We start from the raw sequence: 23,794 nt of genomic DNA, 5'->3' as shown, positions 1-23,794 counted from the left end.
TGCTTTGGCCTCACCTGGACTTCTGTGTCCAGTTTTGGACATGGCACTTCAGTAAGACGATGGCCAAACAGTCAGAAGAGAGGGGCCAAGATGGTAAAGGGTCTAGAAATCAAAGCGGAGGGAGCTGGGTATGCAAAGTCGAAGGCTTTCATGGCCGGCATCCATAGTTTTTTGTGGGTCTTCCAGGCTACGCGGCAATGCTCTAGAAGAGTCCTGATGTTTTGCCTGGGTATGTTCAGCATGGAGAGAAGGCTAAACAGAGATGAGAGAGCCATCTTTAAAGCCGCCTCGAGTCCCATTCTTGGGGAAAAGGCAGGCCAGAAATGAAGGAGAAGGAGGTGATGATGGGTCTCTGGGAAAAGAGAACAACTATAGTTCCCTGGGTGCAGTTCCAAAACAGACTGACAAAACATACAATGAAACCAACATGGATAGGATCACAACACGCACATGTAATACCGTTTGCTGCAACGGCAAGGTGATATTTGGTTGTCCTTCTCAGAGTCAAACCGAAATATTTAGAAATATGTGTTATATACCCAAAAAGTGAAGAAAGACGTCTCTTTCTCCCGGCAGTGCTTTTCCTCGGCAACGCACCTTGCAAAGATAGCTGTTTTGCTTTGCGATTGGTTCTTGGAAGGCAAACAAGGGTTTGGTTTGCGAGGCGAATTGTCGAGACAAGCAGCTCCAGAGAAAGTCGGTTGTCACTTTGTATTATTATTATTATTAACCTTTATTTATGAAGCGCTGTAAATTTACACAGCGTACTAACAGCAGTGTCTAGTTTGATCCTGTGCTTCTTATAGTAAGAGCAATGTCTGAGATGGAACACTGTCAAGGCCTTCTGATGCCACAGAGCTGCTGGCCTTTGTCTTGAATGGCCTTTGGCTCATTCATGTGGCACTTTTGGGAACATGGCATTTTCCAGAGGAGCTCCTTTTCCCCCGTGTTACTCTGCAGAGATCAATTCTCTTATATCAGCTTATTTTGTTTGGTTTTGTATTTTCTCCAGGGACCAGCCTTGGACCTGGCCGGGGTCGGGGCACGATGCAAGGGCTCCAGACACGACGAAATCATCCATCGCCAAAAAGACGCCTTGGCCGAACTGCGGCAAAGAATCAGGATGCTAGAAAAGGCTTGTCCTTTGGGTGAGAGCCAGAGCGTTCACTCGAAAGCTTGTGGGGGCAGTTCTCTTGAATTGTTCTGATGAACGAAATGCCTATTTTTACATGAGAGAAACGTTTAAAAGGTTTGCATGAACGCAATGTAAAAATGGAGGGTCTGGTGGTTTCAGGGATCATGAAAAAAGCCTTGGAGCTGCATGCAGCGCAGAGGTTGCATTTCCCCCAAACCATCTCATGCTGAAGTCAAATGTGGAGCTCTCCAAGAAACCATCTGACCCAGTTGTCCTTAGAAAGCCCCAAGGCAGAATGGAGATTTCGGCTTGGACTCTCCTCTGTTGCCATTGACTTCTCCATTCCTTCGATGCGCCTTCATTGCCTTTCCACTCTTTCCCACATGAGACTCCTGGGATTTTCTGAGATGTTGAGGAGGAATCGTGAACATGCAGCTGTACGGACCTTTCTGTTCTTCTCTTAGATTTTGAAGACAGAGCTTCAGAGCCCCTGATAGTGGTCAAGAAAAGCCCCGTGGAGAAGAGAGAGCGGAAAATGGAGAAAGAAGAAGGGATGGGCGAAATGACAGCAACGGAGGCTAACAAGGTAAATGGGAATCCATCAGCGATACATTTATTGGCCGACCGAAATGCACAGTATACTTGTTGCAAGCTTTTGAAGCTCCATGGGCATCTTCGTCGGGCAAGATATTTTTTGCTCCTGTTTGGTTTGTAACATCTTGCCTGATGATGAAGAATCCCATGGAGTTTTGAAAGCTTGCAACAAGTATATTGTGCTTTTCGGTCGGCCGATAAAGGTATCCCTGATGGGTTTTTCTGTGTATTTGTTAAATGGCCAACACAGCTGCCCCTGAAGGTAGATGGGACTCTCTCTAGCAGTCTGGCTTTCCTTTAGAAAACCTGTCCAAGTGAAATACTAATAGCTTCTTGATTTTCACTACTTGCAGTAATATATTCCTTATATTTTGCATCCTTTGGTTTGTTTGTTTGTTTGTTTGTTTCAGCTTCAGAGGAGCACATCCAGCATCGATCCGAATGTGACCATAGAGCGGACTTCCAAGCTGGAAATGGCGGATGCTCTGGACCTTAGTGAGAACATGGTAAGTAAATGGGAGGATGTTTTAATGTACTTGGAGGCAGGACCAGAGGAAAAGCAGGATATAAGTGAACTAAATAACGGATAACATGAAGGTGTTTCTGGCTGCTTTCTCTTGTCGTGGCACATCGCATCTTGCGTTTCTCAGTTTTTCACAACGCCGTTTTGATCCGAAGCTCCTGACACAAGTCAGTTTGAGGAGCGGGCAGAATAAAAATAGGCGACGGAGGAGGAGTGAATCTAAAACATAAGGTGGCAGTCAGCCCTGAACATTTGTATGAGAAAACATTGGTTATACATGGTTATACTGTAGTCCAGCATTTGGTGCTGAGATTGTGTCTAGTGAAAGAAAATAAAAACTTACAAGGTGGTGTTAGCTTAGTTTTGCAAATTCAGCATCCATACAAAATAACAGCAGTACTCCATTGAGAAAACCGAGTCACTGCAAGCAAGACAGTGGTTGACTCCCTGTTCTTGGCTCCCCAGTACTTTGCCGCGATCCAAGATCTCGCCCGCCTGGTTGACGTGAAGGAGCTGGTGGGCATGCGGACGGTCATGTACCTCCCCCATGACGAACGGGAACGCGTCAAGACGCTGCGGCAAAAGGACCTCCGGCTCCTCTCCGAAAAAGTGACCCAACTGAAGAGCCGCCTCGAAAGGAAGGAGTCGCTGCTGAAGGAGTACGAGAAAGACCTCGGGAAGCTCAGGTACGGAGCCAGGGTTTGGAGGAGGGCAAGCACCAAGGGCTATTTTGAGGAGGATGTTTGGGGTAAGAGCTTCCCCAGGCCTCTTCCATTTCTGCAAAGAGAGCGATGCTAAAACATTGGTGGTAAGGTGAGCTTGGATGTCTTCAGTGGCAGCTGAATCCAAAGGTATAGCCATGTTAGTCTGTAGGTTCAGTACATAGAGAGATCTTGTAGCCCCTTTGAGACTAATTGAAGGAAAGACATTGGCAGCAGGAGCATTTGGAGACTTAAGTCTACTTCCTCAGATGCATTTGGTTACTATTGTTATTCAAAGATATAGCCGTGTTAGTCTGTAGAATCAGTATGGAGAGAGATCTTGTCACGCCTTTGAGACTCAATGAAAGAAAGAAGTTGGCAGCATGAGCTTTCCTAGACAATAATAATAATAATAATAATAATAATAATAATAGAGAGAGAGAGAGAGATCTTGTAGCACCTTTGAGACTAACTGAAATAATGAAGTTGGCAGCATGGGCTTTCCTAGACTTAAGTCTACTTCCTTAGATGCATTTGGTTGTTGTTGTTGTTGTTGTTGTTGTTGTCTAGGAAAGTTCATGGTGCCCACTTCTTTCTTTCAGTCAGTCTCAAAGAACTACAAGGTCTCTCTACTTATTATTATTATTATTATTATTATTATTATTATTATTATTGGCTCTAAATGCATCTGAGGAAGTAGACTGAAGCCTCGGAAAGCTCATGCTGCCAACATCTTTCTTTCAGTGAGTCCCAAAGGTCTCTCTACATAGCCCCTAACCTGTTCACCTGAAACCAGGTGAGACTGAGTAATATGGTGGCCCCTGTTTTTGCTTTAAATAAGGTGTGCCCATAAGTGAGTAGGCAGAAGAGTTATTATAAAGGCCAAGATATGGCATAATGTTCACATTTTCCTCGCCATTTATGTCCCAAACTGGAAAGATATGTGGCTAATTTGCAAGGCTTGTTCCTCTCAAATTTCAAGAGGAGATACTCCAGTTTCTAAAAACGTACCTTGCATGACGCCAACACCTGGCAATCCTCTGTTTTGAACCACACAGGGCCAACAAGGAGACGCTGCAAGCCTGCCAGTCTGAGATTGCCAAACTGGGGGACCGGGTCTACCAGGAAAGCGAAGAGAAGGCTTTGCTGAAAGAAGCCCTGGAGAGGACGAAACTGCAGCTGACCCAAGAGAGGCGACTGAACCGGGCTCTTAAGCACCACAAGGTAAGATGGGCTGCTTTGGATGTGAAAAGAGGGGCACGGCTTTTAAAAAGCGGGGGGTAAAGACGCAGATGTGACAGACCAAGGGAGCCAAAGTGGCTACAATTGTGCATTGAAATGCTGGTTCATTTCTATTGTTTTTAATTTCGTATTTGTTGGCACGCACATAAAAAGAGCCACCTTTAGTCCTGCTGTTTTTACCCTAGAATCATTTAGAAGAGAAGAGGAATAGGATTTCTCCGTGTCATTCCTGCACACAGAAATTCAGAGATGGGAAGGTAGGAAAATGCCCGTTCTGGATTGAAAGTTCTGGGGGAAAGAGGGATGAATGGCAAATACTGGGAAGGAGATGGAGAAAAGGATTGTGATTGCTGGCATGTCATGCGCACCAGCGTTTGGCGTTCGCCAAAGATTCCAGCTTCTCAGGCAGCGAATATGCGGCACACCGGGGCACAGTTAACAGAGGCAGAGATTGGAGCAGCCAGCAATGTGTCCAAAGATATACATCACAAACAGGTGGCACAACTGATCTGCTAGGTTGGATGGGCAGCCTAGAGATCTGTATGTAGAGAGATCTTGGCCTCATTCCCACTTACAAATAAATCGCTTTGCGATCCAAATCAATGGATCGGTTTGGCAGCAGAGTGTGGTTCGCACTACGTTGCCCCCAACAAACAAACCTGGCCAAGGAAACTCTATGGCAGGATCATCTTAGGGTCACCATAACTCAGAAATTACTTGACGGCGCACAACAGCAACAAGAATTGGTTTTACTTGGAGACCACTCTGAGCTCTTGTGACATAAAGCAGAATATATATTTCTTATGCGTCTTTTTCATTCCGGTTTCTGCAGGCAGCAAGCCCAAAGAACCCATTTCCTGGCGCTCGGAAGATGATCGAGAAGCCCGCCGAACCTTGCGAGAAAAGAGCCCAGCGCACCAGCTCAGCATAGCCAGCCTTGTTTCCCAGAGACTGGGAAAAGAGGGACTTTCCTGCCAGCTGTAAAAGAAATGCCGCCAATGTTTTATAAAAACATGTTTTATAAATATGTATATATTGATCTGTACAAGTGTAGTGCTTCCTTGACCATTTGCAGCCTTGGCACATAATTATATGTATAAGTCTTGAAGCATATGCCCCGAGAGGTTGCTAGATGTCTTTCTGGGGTGGAAGAGAAAAAGAAAGAGGCCTGGATCTTTGTCTGGAACTATAAATTCATCCTTTCGACTCACAGAGAACATTAACAGACTGATCCTTATTATTTAGCGTCTGCAGCATCGAGGCATTGCTTGCATGCATGAACGGCTCTTTGGCGATCTTTGGTGCAAGGAGAAGATACGGGTCTGGTATTCATTGCGCAGGACCATAGAGGGCTGTCTATGGGGCTGAATGCACAAACAGGCAAAATGTCACACTCCTAGATTAAAAAAAGGTTGAATTTGGAGGCTGACCAAATGCTTCCCTCGAGTCGGGTAAAAGCAGTTTTCACTCCGTTGACTCAGGAGTGGAGAAAAGAGGGAAGATTTTCATACTTTGGCGTAAGAGCTGGTAAAACGCCGGTAAAACATTTAGGAGGCGCATGTGTCCGAAAGCCTGACATGCTTCTTAAACATCTGGGAATCCTCCGCTTGCCTCCAGCATCCCTAAATCGTTCGGGGAGCAGCCATTTTCCATTGACAGAAACTTTGCCTTTATAGGAAATGGCAGCTCCCCAAACAATTCATTTTATCTCCGTATGTACTTTTGTTGTGGAAAACTGATAAAACACTGCAAATTCTTCCACTTGACTCACAGCAAACCCGGTCTGACAGAATCAGAAAGGAGGGGACCAAAGATGAATTTGCAAAACACAGATTGTTTATTTTAGACAGCTGTCACTCTGGGAGGAATTCACATTCCAACAAAGATCCCAGAGCCCCGAACAAGGAAAAATGGCTCCTTTATATAGGCTAGAAACAAAGAACTCTAGCTGGCATATCCCATTGGATATGGTAAAAGTTAAACATATAGGATTTTCGTACAATCGGTACAGATACATGAATACATTAAAGGTACATTTTAGCCACATTCCATTAGCCTATTAGCCTTATCTGTCTTTGCCCCACTTCTAGTCCTTGCGGAGATATCTCTTCTCCAGGATTCATGTCTCTCTGCTAACTTCAACTAACAACAATCTCCAGAACCTCGAGGTCAGAGCCTTGGGTCACTTTGAGCTCTTATGTCTTAAATCTTACTCTTTTGTCTGCATTCCTGGCCCTCTCAAATTCTTTCCAATGCATGTACCTTTATTTCTACAAACTACATTTATATGCATACTAAATATGAAACTTTAAAAATCTTCTATCTCACTTTGACGTTCTGATTTTTGCATTTTACCATTGATATGGTCAGTTGACTAATCAATAAACTTGTGGTTGTTGTTGATATAGACAATAAACACCAAACAATTCAAGGACGCTGGAGGCGAGCGGACGTTTCTCTGCCATTTAGGAAATGCACCAGGTTTTCAGACACACGCGCCTCCTAAACGTTTTATCGGTGGTCAAGTGCCGGTATGAAAATCTTCGGAGAAGAGGGAAGAATCTTGCTTTTCCCAGTCGTCTCAGGCAAAAGCAAACTGCTGCAGCCTCTCTTACCTTGGTTGTGTGTACATTGTGTGCCTTCAAATCTTTTCCAACTTATGTTGACCCTAGCATGGCATTTGGAGGCTTGCCATTGCCTTGCCCCGAGGCTGAGAGAGTGCAACTTGCCTAAGGCCACCCAACGGGTTTCGTGTCTGAGCTGGAACTCGAACCCTGGTCTCCATAGTCCCACACTCAAACCACTTCACCGCCTTCATCATTAATAATTTTTGTCATCTTGAACACCATTTGAGGTTTCTTGGCCACGTCTGTGCAATGTCGAAGGGTACTACTAAGTCATGCCCTGTCTCCTCAATTTAGGAACCTGGTGGTTGAATTAATGGCTGAAGGTAAGTCAACATTTTGGCAAATCCTACTGCTTCACTTGGGTCTACTTTCCATGGCACTGGTGCTGGGTTTGGCTCCTAAACTGGGAACTTTTCCAGACTAACCACCAACAATTTCCCCCCATTTCCTCCAAAACGTGCTACCACTCCCTATCTCCGTCTTTCGGTATTATCCGAGGGGTTTATTTCAGGACAACGCATGACCTGCTCACAACGTCTGCTAGCTCTGAACATTTTGCATCTGCCCATCTGTTCCACAAGGACATGTTGGCTGCCGTTCCTCCCCAGAGAATTCGGGACTAATTTGTTCATGTTGCACCCTCCGAAAAGAACAGTCCACTGTAAATGCCCCCCGGAGGACCTGAGCATATGGGGCAGATTGCATTGGAGGAGGTGGTCCCATAGGTAACATTGACCTACTGTGTGAAGTCCAAGGCTTTCATGGCCGGCATCCATAGTCTTTTGTGGGTTTTGGGGGCTCTGTGGCCATGTTCTGTAATGCGCTCTACATGGGGCTACCCTTGTACCAAGCCCGGACGCTTCTTTTGCTTGAATTGTACAGAATCTTTGCATAGCACACAGAGGTCTGCCTTGTCAGTCTGTACAAATCCTAGCAGGGCATCATGCATAAATTAAAGGCTGTTGAGGCCTCAAGGAGCCTTATTCTTATGGGATCCCCCTGCCACGATTGATATTTGGAGGGAAACCCTCTGGAAGTATGAGCTGCCTTTCTGGAGCATGCTCAAGACGCCTGCTGCCCTTCAAGGCAGAGAAGCAAGGCCCAGAGAAGGCTAGCCTTGTTTTCCTTTGCAAAGGTTCAACCTCTGCTCTGGAACCTGAGCTGCATTCTGGAACCCAATGGTGGCCCTGAAGCAACAGTTTGCTGTTGGCTACTGCTAGTTAGGTGTCTGTTTTCTTCTCAGCCACAGACTCCTTGGCTTCATTGGCACCTGGGTCTCAGGCCCTCTTTTGGACCATGCCTGGCATCCAGGGATTCCTGAAAGTGAGTGAGAGACGGAGAAGGGCAGAGGTCAAGCAGATAGTGGTCCTTGGGGGGTAATGGGGCCTGGCCAGCCATAAACATGTCCCTTCCTCTTCTTTCTCTTCTCCCCTGGCTCCTCTCATTATTCATCCTTTGCTTGCAGGCGGCTGTGAAACCTATTCGTTGGGTCGTCAAAAAGATCAGGCGAAAAAAACAGAACTATGAAGACACAAAGTACGCAAAGCCCTCCTTCCTTCCTTCCTTCCTTCCTTCCTTCCTTCCTTCCTTCCACTTTCTGATGCAGCCCGGGCCACAAAGATTGCCTTCTAAGTCTTTACAAAGCCAAAATGTACAAAAGCCAGTTGCTTTTACATCATGCAAAACCTTGAGTCTTAAACCCTCAGGTCCAACATATCAGTTGGCCTTCATCATCCTCTCTCCAGCCCTCCTGCCCCATGGCTTCCTTTGGGCTTTGCTGGGTGGGACACTCTGCCTCTGGGGCCAGTTGGGCGCTTTTGCTCCACTGGAGTTGCTACTGCCAGCCCCAGCTGCCCAGAGGTCAAACCAGTGTCCACATCTCCTCACGCTGACCCTCTTGATGGGGTAGCCCACCCCGCGGAGATACCTCCATTGGAAATTGGACATACAAAATCATTTTGACTGCCAAACTGGCTTCAGACTCAACCTTTTAGGCATTTGCAATGTATATACATTTCAGTAGTCAAGTAGCCACCTCTAAGAAATGTCACCACAATTCAAGGCAGCTTCCTTTTCCCAAACCGGCCAAATCAATATGGGGCCAGGTGGCCATTTCATCTGGGGTTTACCTCTGGACAGCTGGGGCTGGCGGTTGAGAGGTGATATTTAAATAGGGCTATCATATTTGAAGGGATGTCGTATTGAGGAGGGAGCAAGCTTGTTTTCTGCTGCTCCAGAGAATAGGACACAATGGAGCAATGGATTCAAATGAGAGGAAAAGAGATTCCACCCCAACATTAGGAGGAACGTCCTGACAGTAAGGGCTGTTTGAGTGTGGAACGTCTGTCTGTCTGTCTGTCTGTCTGTCTGTCTGTCTGTCTCTGTCTGTCTTTCCTTCCTTCCTTCCTTCCTTCCTTCCTTCCTTCCTTCCTTCCTTTCTTCTTTCTATCCTTCCTTCCTCATTCCTTCCTGTCCTCTTTCTTCCTACTTTGACTGAGGGATAATAATAATAAATGACAATAATAATCATATGTTTTTTCTGTGCCTAGTTTTCCAGAACCACAGATTACCTATGTGGATGAGCCTGAGGCCAACCCTGAGACGCTTGCTGATGCAAGGAGGGGCAGCATTCCCTCCTTGACGGTAAAAAAACAGAGTAATCCCCCCCTTTCCCCCCCCCTTTTCTGTCCAAATTCTGTCCACATTCATTCTTCTTTATCTTGATAGGATTGCGATGAAGCTAAAGAGGAACCTTTAGAAGCGACAGAGAAAGAAAATGATGGGGAGGAAGTGAGTAACTCATGGGACACACAAGGGCGAAACTGCGTGGGTCTCCCTTCTCCCCTTTCTTCTGGAAAGGCCTTTAGGATCAGGGCCACCCGGAGACCAGCCCCTTGTACCTATTTCACTTTTCTCCCCCCATCTATTTGTAGGATTTAGACACTGATTCCTCTCCCGGACAGGCTGAATTTAACCCCATGTCAGACAGGTACGTTCATCTCACCAAATGACCAAATGACTGGCACATGAAGCGGTCTTTCCCGTTTGTTTCATGGTCTCTTTCTTTCTGTCTTTCCTTCTTTCTTTCCTTTCTTCCTTCCGTCCTCCATTTTCCTTCCTCCTTCTTTTCCTCCTACTGGGACTGAGAGGATATGATTATGTTTTTGATTAATATTATTATTATATAATATCATGCTTTTCCTGTCCCTTTTTCAGTTTGGAGGACATTCTTGACATGGTTGAGGAAGATAGTACTTTGATGGTAATGATGTCCTTTTCTCTCCCTCCCCCCCCTTGTTCCTTTTCATTGGAAGACTGTGCAAACCCTTTCTTCTATTCGCTTGACAGGATGGCAGTGATGTTAAGGAAGGACCATCAGGAGCAAAGGAGAAAGAAATAGATGAGGAGATGAGTACCTCCTTCAACTCATGGGTAATGAGCAAAACTGGGAAAGGCTTTGAGGCTCAGGGCCACCCCAAGACCATCCCCTTCTACCTCCTGTTCTCTCTTTCACTTCTCTTCCCCCCCCCCTCCATTTCTTTATAGGATGTAAACAGCAATGGCTGCCCCCCAAAGGATGAATCTAACCCTGGGGTCAGGTCAGACAGGTAGGCTCGCCAGACGACCGAATGACTGGCACATGAAGCGGTCTTTCCCGTTTGTTTCATGGTCTCTTTCTTTCTGTCCTTCCTTCTTTCTTTCCTTTCTTCCTTCCTTCCCTCCATTTTCCTTCCTCCTTCTTTTCCTCCTACTGGGACTGAGAGGATATGATTATGTTTTTGATTAATATTATTATTATATAATACCATGCTTTTCCTGTCCCTTTTTCAGTTTGGACGACATCTCTGACATGCCTGAGGTGGCTAGCCTTGGTTCCATGATGGTAATGATGTCCTTTTCTCCCCCCCGCCCCCTTGTTCCTTTTCATTGGAAGACTGTGCAAACCCTTTCTTCTATTCGCTTGACAGGATGGCAGTGATGTTAAGGAAGGTACAGAGAAAGAAACAGATGAGGAGATGAATACCTCCTTCAACTCATGGGTAAGGGGCAAAACTGGGAAAGGCTTTGAGGCTCAGGGCCACCCCAAGACCATCCCCTTCTACCTCCTCTTCTCTCTTTCACTTCTCTTCCCCCCCCCTCCATTTCTTTATAGGATGTAAACAGCAATGCCTGCCCCCCAAAGGATGACAGGTACGCTCGCCAGATGACCGAATGACTGGTACATGAAGAGGGTTGTCACATCCCGATTTCTGCCGGGACATTCACGGCTTTGGAGCCAGTCCTGGCTCCCGGCTCCCACCTCCTCTTCCTCCTCTTTTCCCGTTTTCTCCTGCCGCGGCAGCGTCAACATGCTACAAGACCTAGCTGCTTTGCTAGGCCTTGCTGAGCTCAAGGGGGTGCTTGGAGCAGAGCCTCCACTGCAGGTGGCAGGGTACCAAGGCCTCCCTCCAGCAGTGGAAGGGCCACGCACTGACCCTGGGCCTCAGCTTCTCCATCCCCGGGGAGGCCGCGCAGGTGGCACCGTGCTCCGGGCTCAGGCCGAGGCCTCCTCCATCTCCTAAGCTGCAGGAGGGGGTGACATGCTTGGGGCAGGTAATGGGCCTTCTGTGCCGCCTCCACCTGCCTTGCTGCATTTTCGGCATGGTGGACAAGCAGCAGGGAGGCCTAGGGCCTGGCAGGCCTCCCTGGGGGCTTAGGGGTGGGGGCTTATTAATGTTTTCTTTTTTAATTGATTGTGTTTGGCCTTTAATTGGGTGTCTCCTCCAATTAGATGTCCCCACAAGCAGTCTTTCCGTAGCATCATCCCAGCCCCATTGGTTTCATGGTCCTTTTCTGTCTTTTGCAGAATCCCACAACCTCAGAGGGCCTCCTCTTCTGACTCGGAAGGCAGTTTTTTGGGTTATGACGTGTACAAACTTGGATGTTTGCCGGTGAGGAGAGTTTTTTCTTGCTGACACTTTTTCCTTCTGTAGGCAAGGTCTTGTGACATACAGCAAATAGGCATTCACCCCTCATTTCCACCCATCCTCATGTTTTTCTCTTTCCAGACAAGTAAGGACTTGCACGGCTTGTGTAAGAAGTTCTCCCATTACTCCTGGCCAGCGAAGCTCTGCACGGCAGATACTCTAGCAAGGAGGCACTTGGGGCCCATGCTGGATCATTTCCTCAGATCTTCTGAAACGTAGGTGGATTCCCTCCATGCATCTCTGTTTTAGGGGCTGGGAGTCCAGCAGCAGGGATGCGATTTCTCTTTCGTTCCCTTTCCTTAGGGTCTGTGATGAGCTCATGTACGCAGTCTTGGAGTCACCTGATTGCGACAGAGCTCGCTGCATGGATCAGCTCATGCACCAAGCCAATGCAGGCTCCATGGTAGAGGACAGTGAGGAACAACATTTGGCCAAGGTAAGGGGCTGACCCTTGCAAGACTCAGCCACAAGGTAGGAAATGCAAAGGGTCCCCATCTGCGGGTGGCCCTCCCTCTTTCCGGATTGTTTACAAGAGCGGTCCTCTTCTCTCCTCCCCAGGTGAAGGCAGTCAGAGCGATTGGTGCCGTGGTCAGACATATCAGCGACCTCCAGACTTTGACTACTGCTTTCCCATTTTACCTGACCACACTAACAAACATCCTGGTCAGCCAGTCCCAGCCTTTGAAGGCGGGGACCGGCAGCCAGTTTAAAAAATACGTGGCCCCAGGGTAAGTTGTTTAGAAGACAGGGCTGGGGCAGGAGTGGCCATTGGGGCTAGATCTAGGAATCCAGGCCCCTTAACTAACCATCTTTTCTGTCACTTCTCTCTGGCCTGGCTCTCTCTTTTCTGCAGGGAAGTCATTGATATCCTTGGAGTTCTGCTCCAGAGGATGAATCTGGTCCAACAGTTGAAGAACAAGGTCTGCCCCGGATGAACGCCCTTTCGCAGTGAGTTTTGTTTCCCTCTCTCACTATGTGCTAATTTTAGATAAAATTGACCATAGAGTTGCACTGGAGGAACTACAAAGGCCTAGTAGAGTACTCTCTCTAGGAATCTCTAGGTCTTTCGGTGCCACTTTTAGAGTTGCTGGCTTCCCTACAAAAGGGAGGTTGCACGTATGATCAAAATCATCTCTTCTTCCCTCACCACAGGGCTGAAAGACCATTGCTTCGACCAAAAGACCAACTCTCTGCTGCCTTTGGATGAAGGGAAGGATCATAGGACCACAGCTTTCCATGCTGACTTCGGTTCCACCCAGAGTTCAAGTGTCCTCTCCAGGTCGAGCTGCCTGTCCTGGGTTCCAGTGCTGGGATGCAGCTCCACCAACAAGGAAGAAGAGGGGAGGGCTAGCACTCAAAAGCCTGGCCTGAATTGAGCTCTGGGGCTTCAGCTTCCAGAGACCAGCCGGGTGATTTGACCAAGGAAGGCGAAGGAAGGAAGGAAGGAAGGAAGGAAGGAAGGAAGGAAGGAAGGAAGGAAGGACTACATCTCCCAGCAGCCCCCGCCCACCATACCCTTCCTGCCACTGCTGGTCAGTCGGCCAGGCGTCCCTAAGCGCCTCTTTCCTCCCCTTCCCTTCCCTTTCCCCTTTTCATTTCCCTTTTTCCTTTCCCCTTTTCCTTTCCCTCCTTCCCCCCATTCTTTCCTTCTTCCTCTTTCCTCCCCCTCATCACCTTCCCCCTCTTTTCTCTCCTTCCTTCTTTTTTCTCTCCTTCCTCTTCCTTTTTCTCCTTCCTCCTCTTTTCTTCTCTTTCATCTTCTTTCCTTTCCTTCCTCCCCTTGCTCTACTTCCTCCTCCTTCCTCTTCTTTTCTCTCCTTCCTTCTCTTTCCTCTTCTTTCCTCTCCTTCCTCCCTTTACTCTCCTTCCTCCTCCTTCCTCTTCTTCCTCTTTCCTCTTCCTTTCCTCCCCTTCCCTCCCTCCCTCCCTTTCTTTTTCTTTCCTTCTCTTTTACTCCCCCTCACTTCCTTCCTTCCCTCCCTCCCTACTTTCCTCTCTTTCCTTACCTTCCCCCTTTCTTTCCCCCTTCCTTCCTTCCTTCCTTCCTTCTCCCTTCCTTTCCTCTTTCTTTTTTCTTTCCCTCCCTCTTTCTTTCTTTCTTTCTTTCTTTCTTTCCTCCTCTCTTTCTTTATTTCCTTCTTCCTTCCCTTCTAGAATCATAGAATCATAGAATAATAGAGTTGGAAGAGACCACAAGGGGCATCCAGTCCAACCCACTTGCCATGCAGGAACTCTCAATCAAAGCATACCCAACAAATGGCCATCCAGCCTCTGTTTAAAGACCTTCAAAGAAGGAGACTCCATCACTTTCCAAGGGAGTGTGTTCCACTGTTGGACAGCCCTTACTCTCAGGAAAGTCCTCCTAATGTTAAGCTGGAATCTCTTTTCCTGTAGTTTGCATCCATTGTTCTGGGTCCTGTTCTCTGGAGCAGCAGAAAACAAGATTGCTCCCTCCTCAATATGACCTCCCTTCAAATATTTAAACAGGGCTCTCATATCACCTCTTAACCTTCTCTTCTCCAGGCTAAACATCCCCAGCTCCCTAACTCTTTCCTTATAGGGCTTCATGGTTTCCAGACCCTTCACCATTTTAGTCACCTTCCTTTGGGCACATGGCTCCAGTCTCTCAACATCCTTTTTTAATTGTGGTGGCCAGAACTGGACATAATATTCCAGGTGGGGCCTGACCAGAGCAGAATATAGTGGCACTATTACTTCCCTTGATCTAGACACTATACTTTTATTGATGCAGCCTAAAAATTGCATTTGCCTTTTTAGCTGCTGCATCACACTGTTGACTCATGTTCAAATTGTGGTCTACTTGGATTTCCAGATCCCTTTCACATGTAATTTCATTCAGCCAGGTGTCCCCCATCCTATATCTGTGCATTTCATTTTTCTGCCCTAAGTGCATTTCATTTTAGTTACATTTCTCCATGTTGTCTGTCGTTCCTTCCCTCTTTCCTTCCTAATTTTCCTCTTCCTTCCTTCCTCCCTCTCTCCCTCCCTCCCTTCCTTCCTTCTTCACGTCTTTCCTTCCTTCCTTTGCTCCATCCTTCCTTTCTACCCCTTCCTTTCCTCCTTCTCTCTCCCTTCCTCCTTTCCCTTTCCTTCTTTCCTTCCTTCCTTGCTTTCTACCTCCTTCCTTTTCTCCTTCCTTAACTCCCTTCCTTCCCTTTCTTTCCTTCCCTTTCTTTCCTTCCCTCCTTCCTTCCCTCTTTTCTTCCTACTTTTCTTTCTACCTCCTTCCTTCCCTTCCATCCTTCTTTCCTTTTTCTTTCTTTCATTCCCTCCTTTCTTTCCTCCCTCCCTCCTCTCCTTCCTTTCCTATTTTCTTCCTTCCCTCTTTCATTCCTTCCCTCCTTCCTTCCTTTCCTTTATTCCCTCCATCTCTTCTTCCTTCCTTATTTCTTTCTTTCTTTCTTTCTTTCTTTCTTTCTTTCTCCTTCCTTCCTCCTTCTTTCTCTCTTTATTTCTTCCTTCCTATCTTGCTTTCTTTCATTCCCTCCTCCTTTCTTTCTTTCTTTCTTTCTTTCTTTCTTTCTTTCTTCCCTCCCTCCCTCCCTCCTTCCCTCCTCTCCTTCCTTCTCCCCTCCTCTCCATCCTTCCCTCCCTTCTTCCTTCCTTCTTTGCTCCCTTTCCTCTTTCTTTCCTCTCCTCCATCATTTCTACCCCTTCCTTCCTTCCTTCCTTCTTTCTTTCTTTCTTTCTTTCTTTTTCCTTCCTTCCTTCCTTCCTTCCTTCCTTCCTTCCTTCCTTCCCTCTTCCCATCTCTCCATCCCCTTCTTCCTTCTCCCCTTTTTCCCTCCCCTTCCCTTTTTCCTTTCCCCTCCTTTCCTCCATCCCTCCCTTCCCATGCCCATCCCTTGCCCATCCCATGCCCTTCCCATGCCCATCCCATGCCCATCCCATGCCCTTCCCATGCCCATCCCATGCCCTTCCCATTCCCGTGCCCTTCCCATGCCCATCCCACCCCCATCTGCTGTGGAAAAACCCTTTTCCTCCTGAAATTCTGGAGCAGTGCCAATGAAAGACCTTTACCCGGGAAGCGTTGGGGATTATACAGTGGTTCTGCAGTTGTTACCTAGGTGCATGCAACTGTATGTTCATCTTCCTCTTATTGTACCTTTCCTTCCATCTGCCTTCTGCTTTCAAAATGGTATCGATGCTATTGCTGTGTTTCATGTGTAAGGAAGCCAACATGGCAACCAGCGCGCCACTGAAGTGCTAATGCCATGATGGTACAAAAGTGCCATTCATCTCCTTTTCTGAGTACAGAGGTTTTTCAATGGAACGGCCTGAAACTCTGCTCAAAGAGCTTTGCTGGCATTGGGTGCTATGTGTTTTGACGTGGATGAGATGAGGGGCACACATTTGCATGGGCTGCTGCTGCCTCTGATGTTCATAACAGCTTCTATGCCGGGTTCAGACCCAGGATCAGTCCAAGCACTGACTATGCCATACTTTAACTTTTTGGCTTTTATTAATATATTACTTTATATGAGTATGTAGAGAGATCTTGTAGCACCTTTGGGACTAAATGAAAGAAAGAAGTTGGCAGAGTGACCTTTCCTAGACTCCAGTATGCTTTCTAAATGCATCTGAGGAAGTAGACTGCGCCAACTTCTTTCTCTCAGTGAGTCTCAAAGGTGCTATAATATCTTTCGACATACGGATTCGACAGGCAACCATGGCCATATCTTTGAATTCCACCGTTGTTTTATATTAGTATATTATATTAGTACAGTATTTTAACATTTTGTAGCGTGGTGTTTTGTCGTTTGCTTTTTATTGTATGTGTTTCTATTGTATATGTTCTGACCACCCTTTGGTGGAAAGGGCGTTATAATAAACATTATCATTATGCTTTGGTTGTGAGTTCTTCCATGGCAGGGGTTGGATTGGATGGCCTTTGTGATTCTATGATGATGATGATGATGATGATGATGATGATGATGATGATGATTTACCAGTCAGAGGAAATGAGGCATCCGCTTTGCTCCTGAGTCCGGAGCTGCTAAGCTTTTGGGGAGATGCTCCAATGTGTGGAAATACAGCACAGTGGAGGGATTTGTTGGAGTCCAGTTGTGGCAAACACAGCCGTCAGTGTTAAATGTGACCATTGAGTTCCTGTAGCAGAAGCCAAAAAGGGAGAGAGAGGATATTGTCTGCCATCCTTCAGAAATGCTCCAGCAATCATCAGAAACAAAAGGAAAGCCTTTAGCATCCAATGAGCTTTTGGAAACACAGAGACACACAACATAAGACCAGGAGGGAATAGAGGTGAGTAGCTATCGGTTGCAAAACGCCTGCCCTGTATGCGCAGACTGAGAGAGTTTGTGTGCAGTCAATTGTTGCATGCTTGGCGCAAGCAAGGAAACAAGCGATGAAGTGTGGGGGGGTGTTCCCACTTGCGATTTACAACGCTTTAAAATACACCGGTATCAGTTAAATCGATTCAAAATAACCCGGGTCTTATCCCGCGTTCCGAATCACTTTTTTTCTTCGTTCTCATTTACCAACTGATTCGCTTTAAGTGATCCTCTTTTGTTCCTATTCAAATAAAACGGTGTTTATATAAACTGGTTTTAGCCTTATTTCGTTCCCACTCACCATTTTGGGGCTGTCAATCAAAGCAACGTCATCATAACATCGCTTTTAAATTTCGTGGTTTGTTATAAAAGAGCCAATGAGGAGGCGCTTAAAGTGCCGAGTCCTGCAATTATTCATGGGGAAGGATGGTTGAGGGAGAGAAAACTGCCTCCCCAAAGCACTTCTGGGGAGACACAGGAAAGAGCTTCGGTTCCCTAAATTCGCTTTGGCCGCCCCAAGGGGAGAGACTCTTTGGGGAAGAGTGCTCCCTGGGCTGTCTTGGGAGCCATGAAGCAGGGATTTCCTGCGAAACCCATCCCATAGTTCCTCTGGAAACTATGGTCATGACCATAGTTTCCAGAGTTTCCAGAACTGGCCATGACCTAAGAATAAAACATATAAACAAAGCATAAGTCTTTTTTATTGACATAAACATTGAAAATCTCCTATAGAAAACCACCACATCAGTATCAAACAGTATAAATATCAATCACCGCAGAGCTATCTAAGAATAGTGAGTAATAGAACAGGATTCCAGTAAGCAGGCTTTTGCCATCACCAGAGGCTGAGAGAGTGTGACTGGCCCAAGGTGACCAAAGAGTCATAATCCAGCGCTCAAACCCCTTTCAACACGCTGGCGATTACTATGCTATGAGAGAGAGAGAGAGAGAGACATGCAGACAGACTAATTAGATAGGTACATTGGCTAGACAGAGAGATAGACCGGATAATTAGATAGATAGATAGATAGATAGATAGATAGATAGATAGATAGATAGATAGTCTGGATAGGTACATGGGATAGTTAGATAGATAGATTGATTGATAGATAGTTAGATAGACAGACAGATGGATGGATGGATGGATGGATAGATAGATATACAGATACATGGTTGGACAGGCAGACAGATGTACTGGACAAGTATATTGAATGGGCAGATGGATGGATGGATGGATGGATAGATGTATATGGGTAGATAGATACATACATGGTTGGACAGACAGAGAGACAGACAGGATACATACAGATGGATGGATAGAATAGAGAGATTTAAACACTGGCTAAACAGACTGAAATAGAATAGAATGGGCTGTCTTGGGAGCCATGAATTCCCCAAATTCACTTTGGCTGCCCCATTGATCTCTGGGCTGTCCTCCAAAGCCCATCTGGTGCTCAGGCAGAGGTGAAAAAGAAAGAATAGTTAAAAATGGTGTTCAATGGCTCTCCTCACACATCGGTCTTCTCGCTGCCAAGAAGGGAGCGCATGGCATGAACCAGTGGCTGAGGAAGGGATAAGTGCTTCCGCCATCCCTTCCCTGGGTTTCAGGCTTCCGAGTGTGATTTATGACCCAGAAACACTAATGGCACCATAGCCAGTCTGATCTTGGAAGCTAAGCAGGGTCAGCTCTAGTTAGTACTTGGATGGGAGATCATAAAAAATGAATGGTTTGATTGAGAGTTCCTGCATGGCAGGGGGTTTAATGGATGGCCCTTTGTGATCTCTTCCAACTCTAGGATTCTAGGATTCTATGAATACCAGGTGCTGTAAGATCTATTGTGGAGGAAGCAACTGGCAAAACCACCTCAGAGGATTCCTTGCCTAAGAAAGTCTGATGAAACTTGTGTGGTCGCCATAAGTTGACATGCAAAAAAGGTGATTTAGTGATGTGAATTCAATACCAAGCCAGGTGCTCTGAGCCAACTCAGCCTGGCATCCTTATGTGGGTCTTTAAAATGAATACCCAGCTTGTTGGGGGCAATTAGCTTACACTTTGTAAACCGCTCCGTACATTGGTAAGCAGTGTAGAAACGCAGTTGCTATTTATTTATATCCCTGACCAAGTGAGGCAGTTTCCAAAGTGCTCTCATTTGACGGACATAAGGGCCCAAACAGACAGGCCAAAATAAAACTGCTTCAGGTCACTTTGGAGGTATGCTGTTTAAATGCTGCATGTGCCCTAAGAGGCCAGAAGCCATGCCAAAGCCACACTCCAGTCCTAAGGACCTGAGCGTAGCTTTGGCGCAGCTGCGCAGCTTCTGGCCTCTTAAGCTGCATGTGTCATTTAAACATTATACCCCAAAGCAGCTTTATTTTGGCCTGTGTCGGGCCCTAAGACCCACTTGAAGACCCATCTCTTCCTGAGGCCTATCCAGGCAGTTTTTAAGCATGAATTTTAAATATGGATTGTATATGTATGTGCTGGCAAGAGCAGTGGTTTGGACCTTCATTTTAAAAAGTAAACATATCCCCAGCTCTGCAAAATACTATATTTCAGCGGGGGCAAAAGTGTCACTTTTTGTCATTCCTTTTAAACATTTGCCTCCTCGGCTTGTCTTTAAATATTTAAATTTATGTGATTGTATCCCAAACCCAGCCAACCCTGAACACATTTTTCCAGAGGTAGCCTTGGAATGTGCTTCATAATCGAGGCCGCCCCCAACCTGAAACCACCTATGTACCCCCAGCGCATGCCAGGCAGCGTCTACCCAGTGAGTGATTTCGCCTCTGGGCAAGTGGAGGGGGCAGTTGTGGCTCTGGGTGTCTTGGCTTGAGAAGGGAACCCATAATGAGTTCTCGGTGGGTCTGTTGTGTCTACCTCTCCCTGCCTTTTGGGTCAGCTAGGCTTAAGGAAGCAGAGAGACCCTCCGGGCCTGTTCTGTTTAGAGCCACCTGATAGAAAATAATCCTTATTTAATAACAGGCCACCTGATCAGCGGAGCAACTAACGGATTTTGAGACGCAACTGGAGTTTTGGATGGTGCTTGAGAGGAGGGGATGTTGAAGGGTTTTTGTCTGAGTCCCATGCAAGAGATGGAATAAAAGAGAGTGCCTTTAAGCTTGCAAAGGTTTATGCAGAAAGGCGGGAAAGTTCCTGAAAATATTGAGACTTTCCAGGTTTTTTTGTTTTGCTTTTACCATGCGTATCCATGGGTTTACACCCGAACCCTTTCTTGAAATACACTCGTTCCTCCATATTCACTGAGGTTACGAGCACAATATGGGAAAAGTGCAAATAACAAAAACACAATGTTTTTACCGAGAAGACACCTCTCCAGAGGTCTGAGCCGATTTCGTAGATGAGGACCTTCCGGGAGGCGTAGCACGAGCGCACCGAGTCGGTGACCCCGCCAATGAGGTAGATCTTGTTCTTCAACACGGCGCAAGCAAAATGGCCGAGGCTGAATGGCATCTTTCACTGCGTGGCGCAGTGGTTAAATGCCTGTAACTGCAGCCATTCACTCACAACCACAAGGTTGCGAGTTCAAGACCAGCAAAAGGGTCCAAGCTCGACTCAGGCTTGCATCCTTTCGAGGTCGCTAAAATGAGTACCCAGACTGTTGGGGGGCAAATTAGCTTACTTACTAATTAGCTTACTTGCTGTTCACCGCTATGATCTTTGGAATAGCGGTATATAAATAAAACGAAATTAATTATTATTATCTTGGCGATGGGCGACCAGGACCCCGTCGCTAAGTCGTAGCACTCGCCCGTTGCGAGGTACTCTTCGTATTTGCGCCAGCCTCCCACGGCAAAGAGTTTCTGGTTGCAAGCCAGGAAGCCGTGGGACGCCCGGGACACGGACATGGACGGGAGCTGCGTCCAGCGGCCCCTCAGCGGGTTGAATTCATGCAAATGATCCGAATAGGTGTCGTTGGTGTGGACCCCTCCTGTGACATACAACTTTTCGCCCACGGCCACGCAGCGGGCGCAGTAGAGGCATTTTAAGAGGGGCAGCTTGTCCCACGTGTCTGTTTGTGGGTCATAACAGGCCACTTGGAAATCTTTTGTTTTTAGCTCCGGACCCTCCATGTTGAAAAGGTCGACGCAGACGATCCAGCTGGCATACATCCCCCGCCGCAGGCCTCGGCTTTGCTGGAGCCGCTGTTGCCGATTGAGGCGCCGCCATTGCAAGCGGATGTCCCGAAAACAGGTTAGTTCGGCCTGGACTTCCCTCAGCTCTTCTTGAGTCAAGAGCGGGAGACGGACGGAGGCCATCAGCTGCCCGAGGAAGGGGAAACGGATGGTATTTTGGGCCCTCACCCAACGCCACACGGCGCGGTAGACGACGAACTCGGAGGAGACCACCAAGCCGTCGGAGGAGATGATGCTGGTTAATGTGCTGGAGTTCAAGTCGAGAAAGCTCTTGTCCTCCTGGGAAAGGCGTCTGAAATACAGGTTGACCAGGACCTTGGCTTCTTGGAAGAGAGCCGGGTCGTTGTGCGCGTAACCCAGTTCGTAGAGGCGGAGGCAGTTTTCAGAGGAGAGGTGCTCCAAGAGGTATCTGGAGGAAGAAAACACGCAAGGAGAGCCATGTTGGAGCAAAGTACAATAAGACCCAAAGTCCACCAAACAGGGAGACCTTTATCGGCCAACCAAAGTGCACAAAATACAAGCTTTCGAAGAGGGAATGTGACTATAAATCCCTCTATGGCTCAGGTCCAGGCTTTTTCTCAAGGATCATATACTCTCCTATCTGAGCCGACTTTGATTTGGAGGTCGTCTGGAGAGGGTCTTCTCTCTGCCCCAAGTGCAAGAGGAACCACCAAATGGATACCAAGTGCAGTAGTTAAACCACCTTTGAGTGTCCTTTGCCCAAGAAAACCATGAGAAATTGAAGGACTATATTTGCCCAGGTTTTGAAATCTTCCAGAGAGGCCCTTTTCTCACATACATCTGATGGGGAGTATAATAGAAAGTCTTCTCAGGGGTTGCTCTCAGATTTTGGGGTTCCCTTCCTAGACTGGCACCTTCCTAAATATGGAACAGTTTTATATATAAGGGACATCATTTTACTATCCACTGTCCCATTAATAACATCCACAGATTTTGGTATCCACGGCGGATCCTAGAACCAAACCCCAGAAGATGGCAAGGGCCCAATGTATATTGAAAGAATTCCAAAATCCAGGAAAAAAAACCAAAATCCAAAACACTCCTGGCCCCAAGCATTTTCAGATGAGACTCAACCTGTCTACACTGTGCTGTGTTGTTGTTCGAAATATTTGTTGTCGTTGCTCTCATTGGGGCTTGAGCTGTGCTTATGTTTGCAATATGCAGTTCTAGCTGGAAAGAACCTGGAAAGAAGTCTGCTTCCAAACAAGGTTCTAGCATTCAAGGCTGCTGCGTTCTTGAGTGCTTACCTGGAGCAACTTTCTAGCAGAGGAATGATCTGGAGCCTGCTGGCTGCTACAAACAGGCCTTCGGCCATCTCCGGCACGAGAGCGATCTCCTCGGTGTAGTAATAGTTGACCACAGCTTGGACAACAGAGGGATCTATGTCCTGCAGGAAAACCTCCCCATCCTGCGACTCTCGGAAACAGTTCGAAAACATGGCGCGGAAGTAGGGGTTGATGGCCGCAAGGAGCATCCTGGTGCCAAGAAGGAGCAGAGTCAGCCTTAGACACTCATTTCATGAAGAAGAAGAATAAGGCTTCTATTAAAACTATCCTCTGCATTTCTATATAAGAAAACCCTTTCAGAAAAGAGACACAAAAGACACACAAAGAGACACACTTCCTTTGGCCCAAGGAGCCAAATATTTAAACAAGGCTTTCATAATCTTCTTTTCTCCAGTAAAACATTTCCCATTCGCCACCATTCCGGATCAAAATGGAGGTGCCTCCATTTCCTAAATAGTAGCTGTGCGATCTGAAAGCTTATGCTATTGGAGATGCAGGTCGGTACGGTTCTTAAAAGGGATCTGGTGCCTCTGGTTTAAATGGGATTTTCAGTCCTGTCCCCCCACACGCCACAAACCGCATCAAGAAGAATCGGCACAAGTTTGAACAAAAGGCTTCCAAATCGGGTTCTTTCATCGTATGAATGGGGCCTTGGTTGTCCTTTTCCACTTGGAGCAGTTTGCAAAGGCCATGCAATAGTGTGCTACAATAGCTCCACTAGCTGCCAGTCTGCTTCTTTGCATAATTCAAAGTAATGGTTATTCTGAACTATAAAGCCATGTATGGTTTAGGTCCAGGCTATCAGAGAGACTATATCTCCAAATACAATCCTGCCCTAGATAGATAGATAGATAGATAGATAGATAGATAGATAGATAGATAGACAGACAGACAGACAGACGGATAGATATGGCATGCAATTGCATGTCACAACAGGCGTTTGGTTCTTTCACTGTGTAGACTAAATTTTCATGAAGAAAAGAAAAATCCAGGGCTTGGAAACCAGTTTGCATGCTGACTAATGCGAGCCATCTCTGCCTCCTCCGCTCCTCCTTGGTCTTGCCACAGATGGCTGCCAGGGCTCTGTCTCAAGGCAGACGGGTGACATTTCTGCAACGAAAAGGTCAGCAGAGGCTGTTGGTGAGAACATATCGCTCTGCAAATCTGTTGCATCCTGAAGGAGAGCCAGAGCTCCTGAATGGCAAGGTCTTGGTCTTCCTCTGAAATGGCG

General features: G+C 46.8%; 3 protein-coding genes and 1 pseudogene across 6 annotated transcripts in view; 3 read left to right on the top strand and 1 right to left on the bottom strand.

The window, feature by feature from the left end:
* Window positions 1-5,361, top strand: part of FHAD1 (forkhead associated phosphopeptide binding domain 1) — a 30,928-nt gene extending 25,567 nt beyond the window's left edge. For 3 of the 4 annotated variants that reach the window (XM_089534457.1, XM_089534456.1, XM_089534455.1), the window contains 7 exons: window positions 1,013-1,148; window positions 1,600-1,721; window positions 2,140-2,235; window positions 2,718-2,938; window positions 4,012-4,177; window positions 4,381-4,452; window positions 5,028-5,361. In XM_089534457.1, coding sequence (XP_089390583.1) covers window positions 1,013-1,148; window positions 1,600-1,721; window positions 2,140-2,235; window positions 2,718-2,938; window positions 4,012-4,177; window positions 4,381-4,452; window positions 5,028-5,126 — 912 coding nt within the window. In that variant the 3' untranslated portion in view covers window positions 5,127-5,361. The remainder of the gene's footprint in view (window positions 1-1,012; window positions 1,149-1,599; window positions 1,722-2,139; window positions 2,236-2,717; window positions 2,939-4,011; window positions 4,178-4,380; window positions 4,453-5,027) is intronic. The other variant, XM_089534458.1, reaches the window with a different exon arrangement.
* A 2,720-nt stretch (window positions 5,362-8,081) lies between these two features.
* LOC149307816 (uncharacterized) lies at window positions 8,082-10,368 on the top strand. Its single transcript, XM_089536816.1, has 7 exons — window positions 8,082-8,145; window positions 8,288-8,358; window positions 9,372-9,465; window positions 9,550-9,612; window positions 9,756-9,811; window positions 10,039-10,084; window positions 10,171-10,368. The coding sequence occupies exons 1-7, from the start codon at window positions 8,119-8,121 to the stop codon at window positions 10,366-10,368; spliced, it is 555 nt and encodes a 184-aa protein (XP_089392942.1). The 5' UTR covers window positions 8,082-8,118.
* Window positions 10,369-10,374: 6 nt separating this feature from the next.
* Window positions 10,375-13,832, top strand: LOC149307815 (uncharacterized). Its single transcript, XM_089536942.1, has 10 exons — window positions 10,375-10,430; window positions 10,654-10,705; window positions 10,791-10,862; window positions 10,976-11,013; window positions 11,669-11,753; window positions 11,871-12,004; window positions 12,093-12,225; window positions 12,348-12,517; window positions 12,643-12,737; window positions 12,942-13,832. Exons 2-9 carry the CDS (start codon window positions 10,673-10,675, stop codon window positions 12,722-12,724), a joined length of 747 nt encoding a protein of 248 aa, XP_089393068.1. The 5' UTR covers window positions 10,375-10,430; window positions 10,654-10,672; the 3' UTR covers window positions 12,725-12,737; window positions 12,942-13,832.
* A 3,066-nt stretch (window positions 13,833-16,898) lies between these two features.
* LOC149307814 (kelch repeat and BTB domain-containing protein 8-like) lies at window positions 16,899-22,751 on the bottom strand (annotated as a pseudogene).
* Window positions 22,752-23,794: the final 1,043 nt, after the last annotated feature.

The sequence above is a fragment of the Sceloporus occidentalis genome, unplaced genomic scaffold (genome assembly GCF_023333645.1).
Source record: "Sceloporus occidentalis isolate IW3139 unplaced genomic scaffold, rSceOcc1.0.p SCAF_8, whole genome shotgun sequence".
In the NCBI taxonomy this organism is placed as follows: domain Eukaryota; kingdom Metazoa; phylum Chordata; class Lepidosauria; order Squamata; family Phrynosomatidae; genus Sceloporus; species Sceloporus occidentalis.
Note: the sequence above shows the minus strand (reverse complement) of the source record. Positions and strands in the feature narration are given on the sequence as shown.

Coding starts and splice junctions, on each gene's coding strand:
- LOC149307816 (XM_089536816.1), top strand. CDS start 8,119: ATGCCTGGCATCCAGGGATTCCTGAAA. Junction 8,359..9,371: donor CAGAACTATGAAGACACAAA/GTACGCAAAGCC, acceptor TTCTGTGCCTAG/TTTTCCAGAACCACAGATTA. Junction 9,466..9,549: donor GCAGCATTCCCTCCTTGACG/GTAAAAAAACAG, acceptor TTATCTTGATAG/GATTGCGATGAAGCTAAAGA.
- LOC149307815 (XM_089536942.1), top strand. CDS start 10,673: ATGCCTGAGGTGGCTAGCCTTGGTTCCATGATG. Junction 12,226..12,347: donor AGGAACAACATTTGGCCAAG/GTAAGGGGCTGA, acceptor TCTCCTCCCCAG/GTGAAGGCAGTCAGAGCGAT. Junction 12,518..12,642: donor AAAAAATACGTGGCCCCAGG/GTAAGTTGTTTA, acceptor TCTTTTCTGCAG/GGAAGTCATTGATATCCTTG.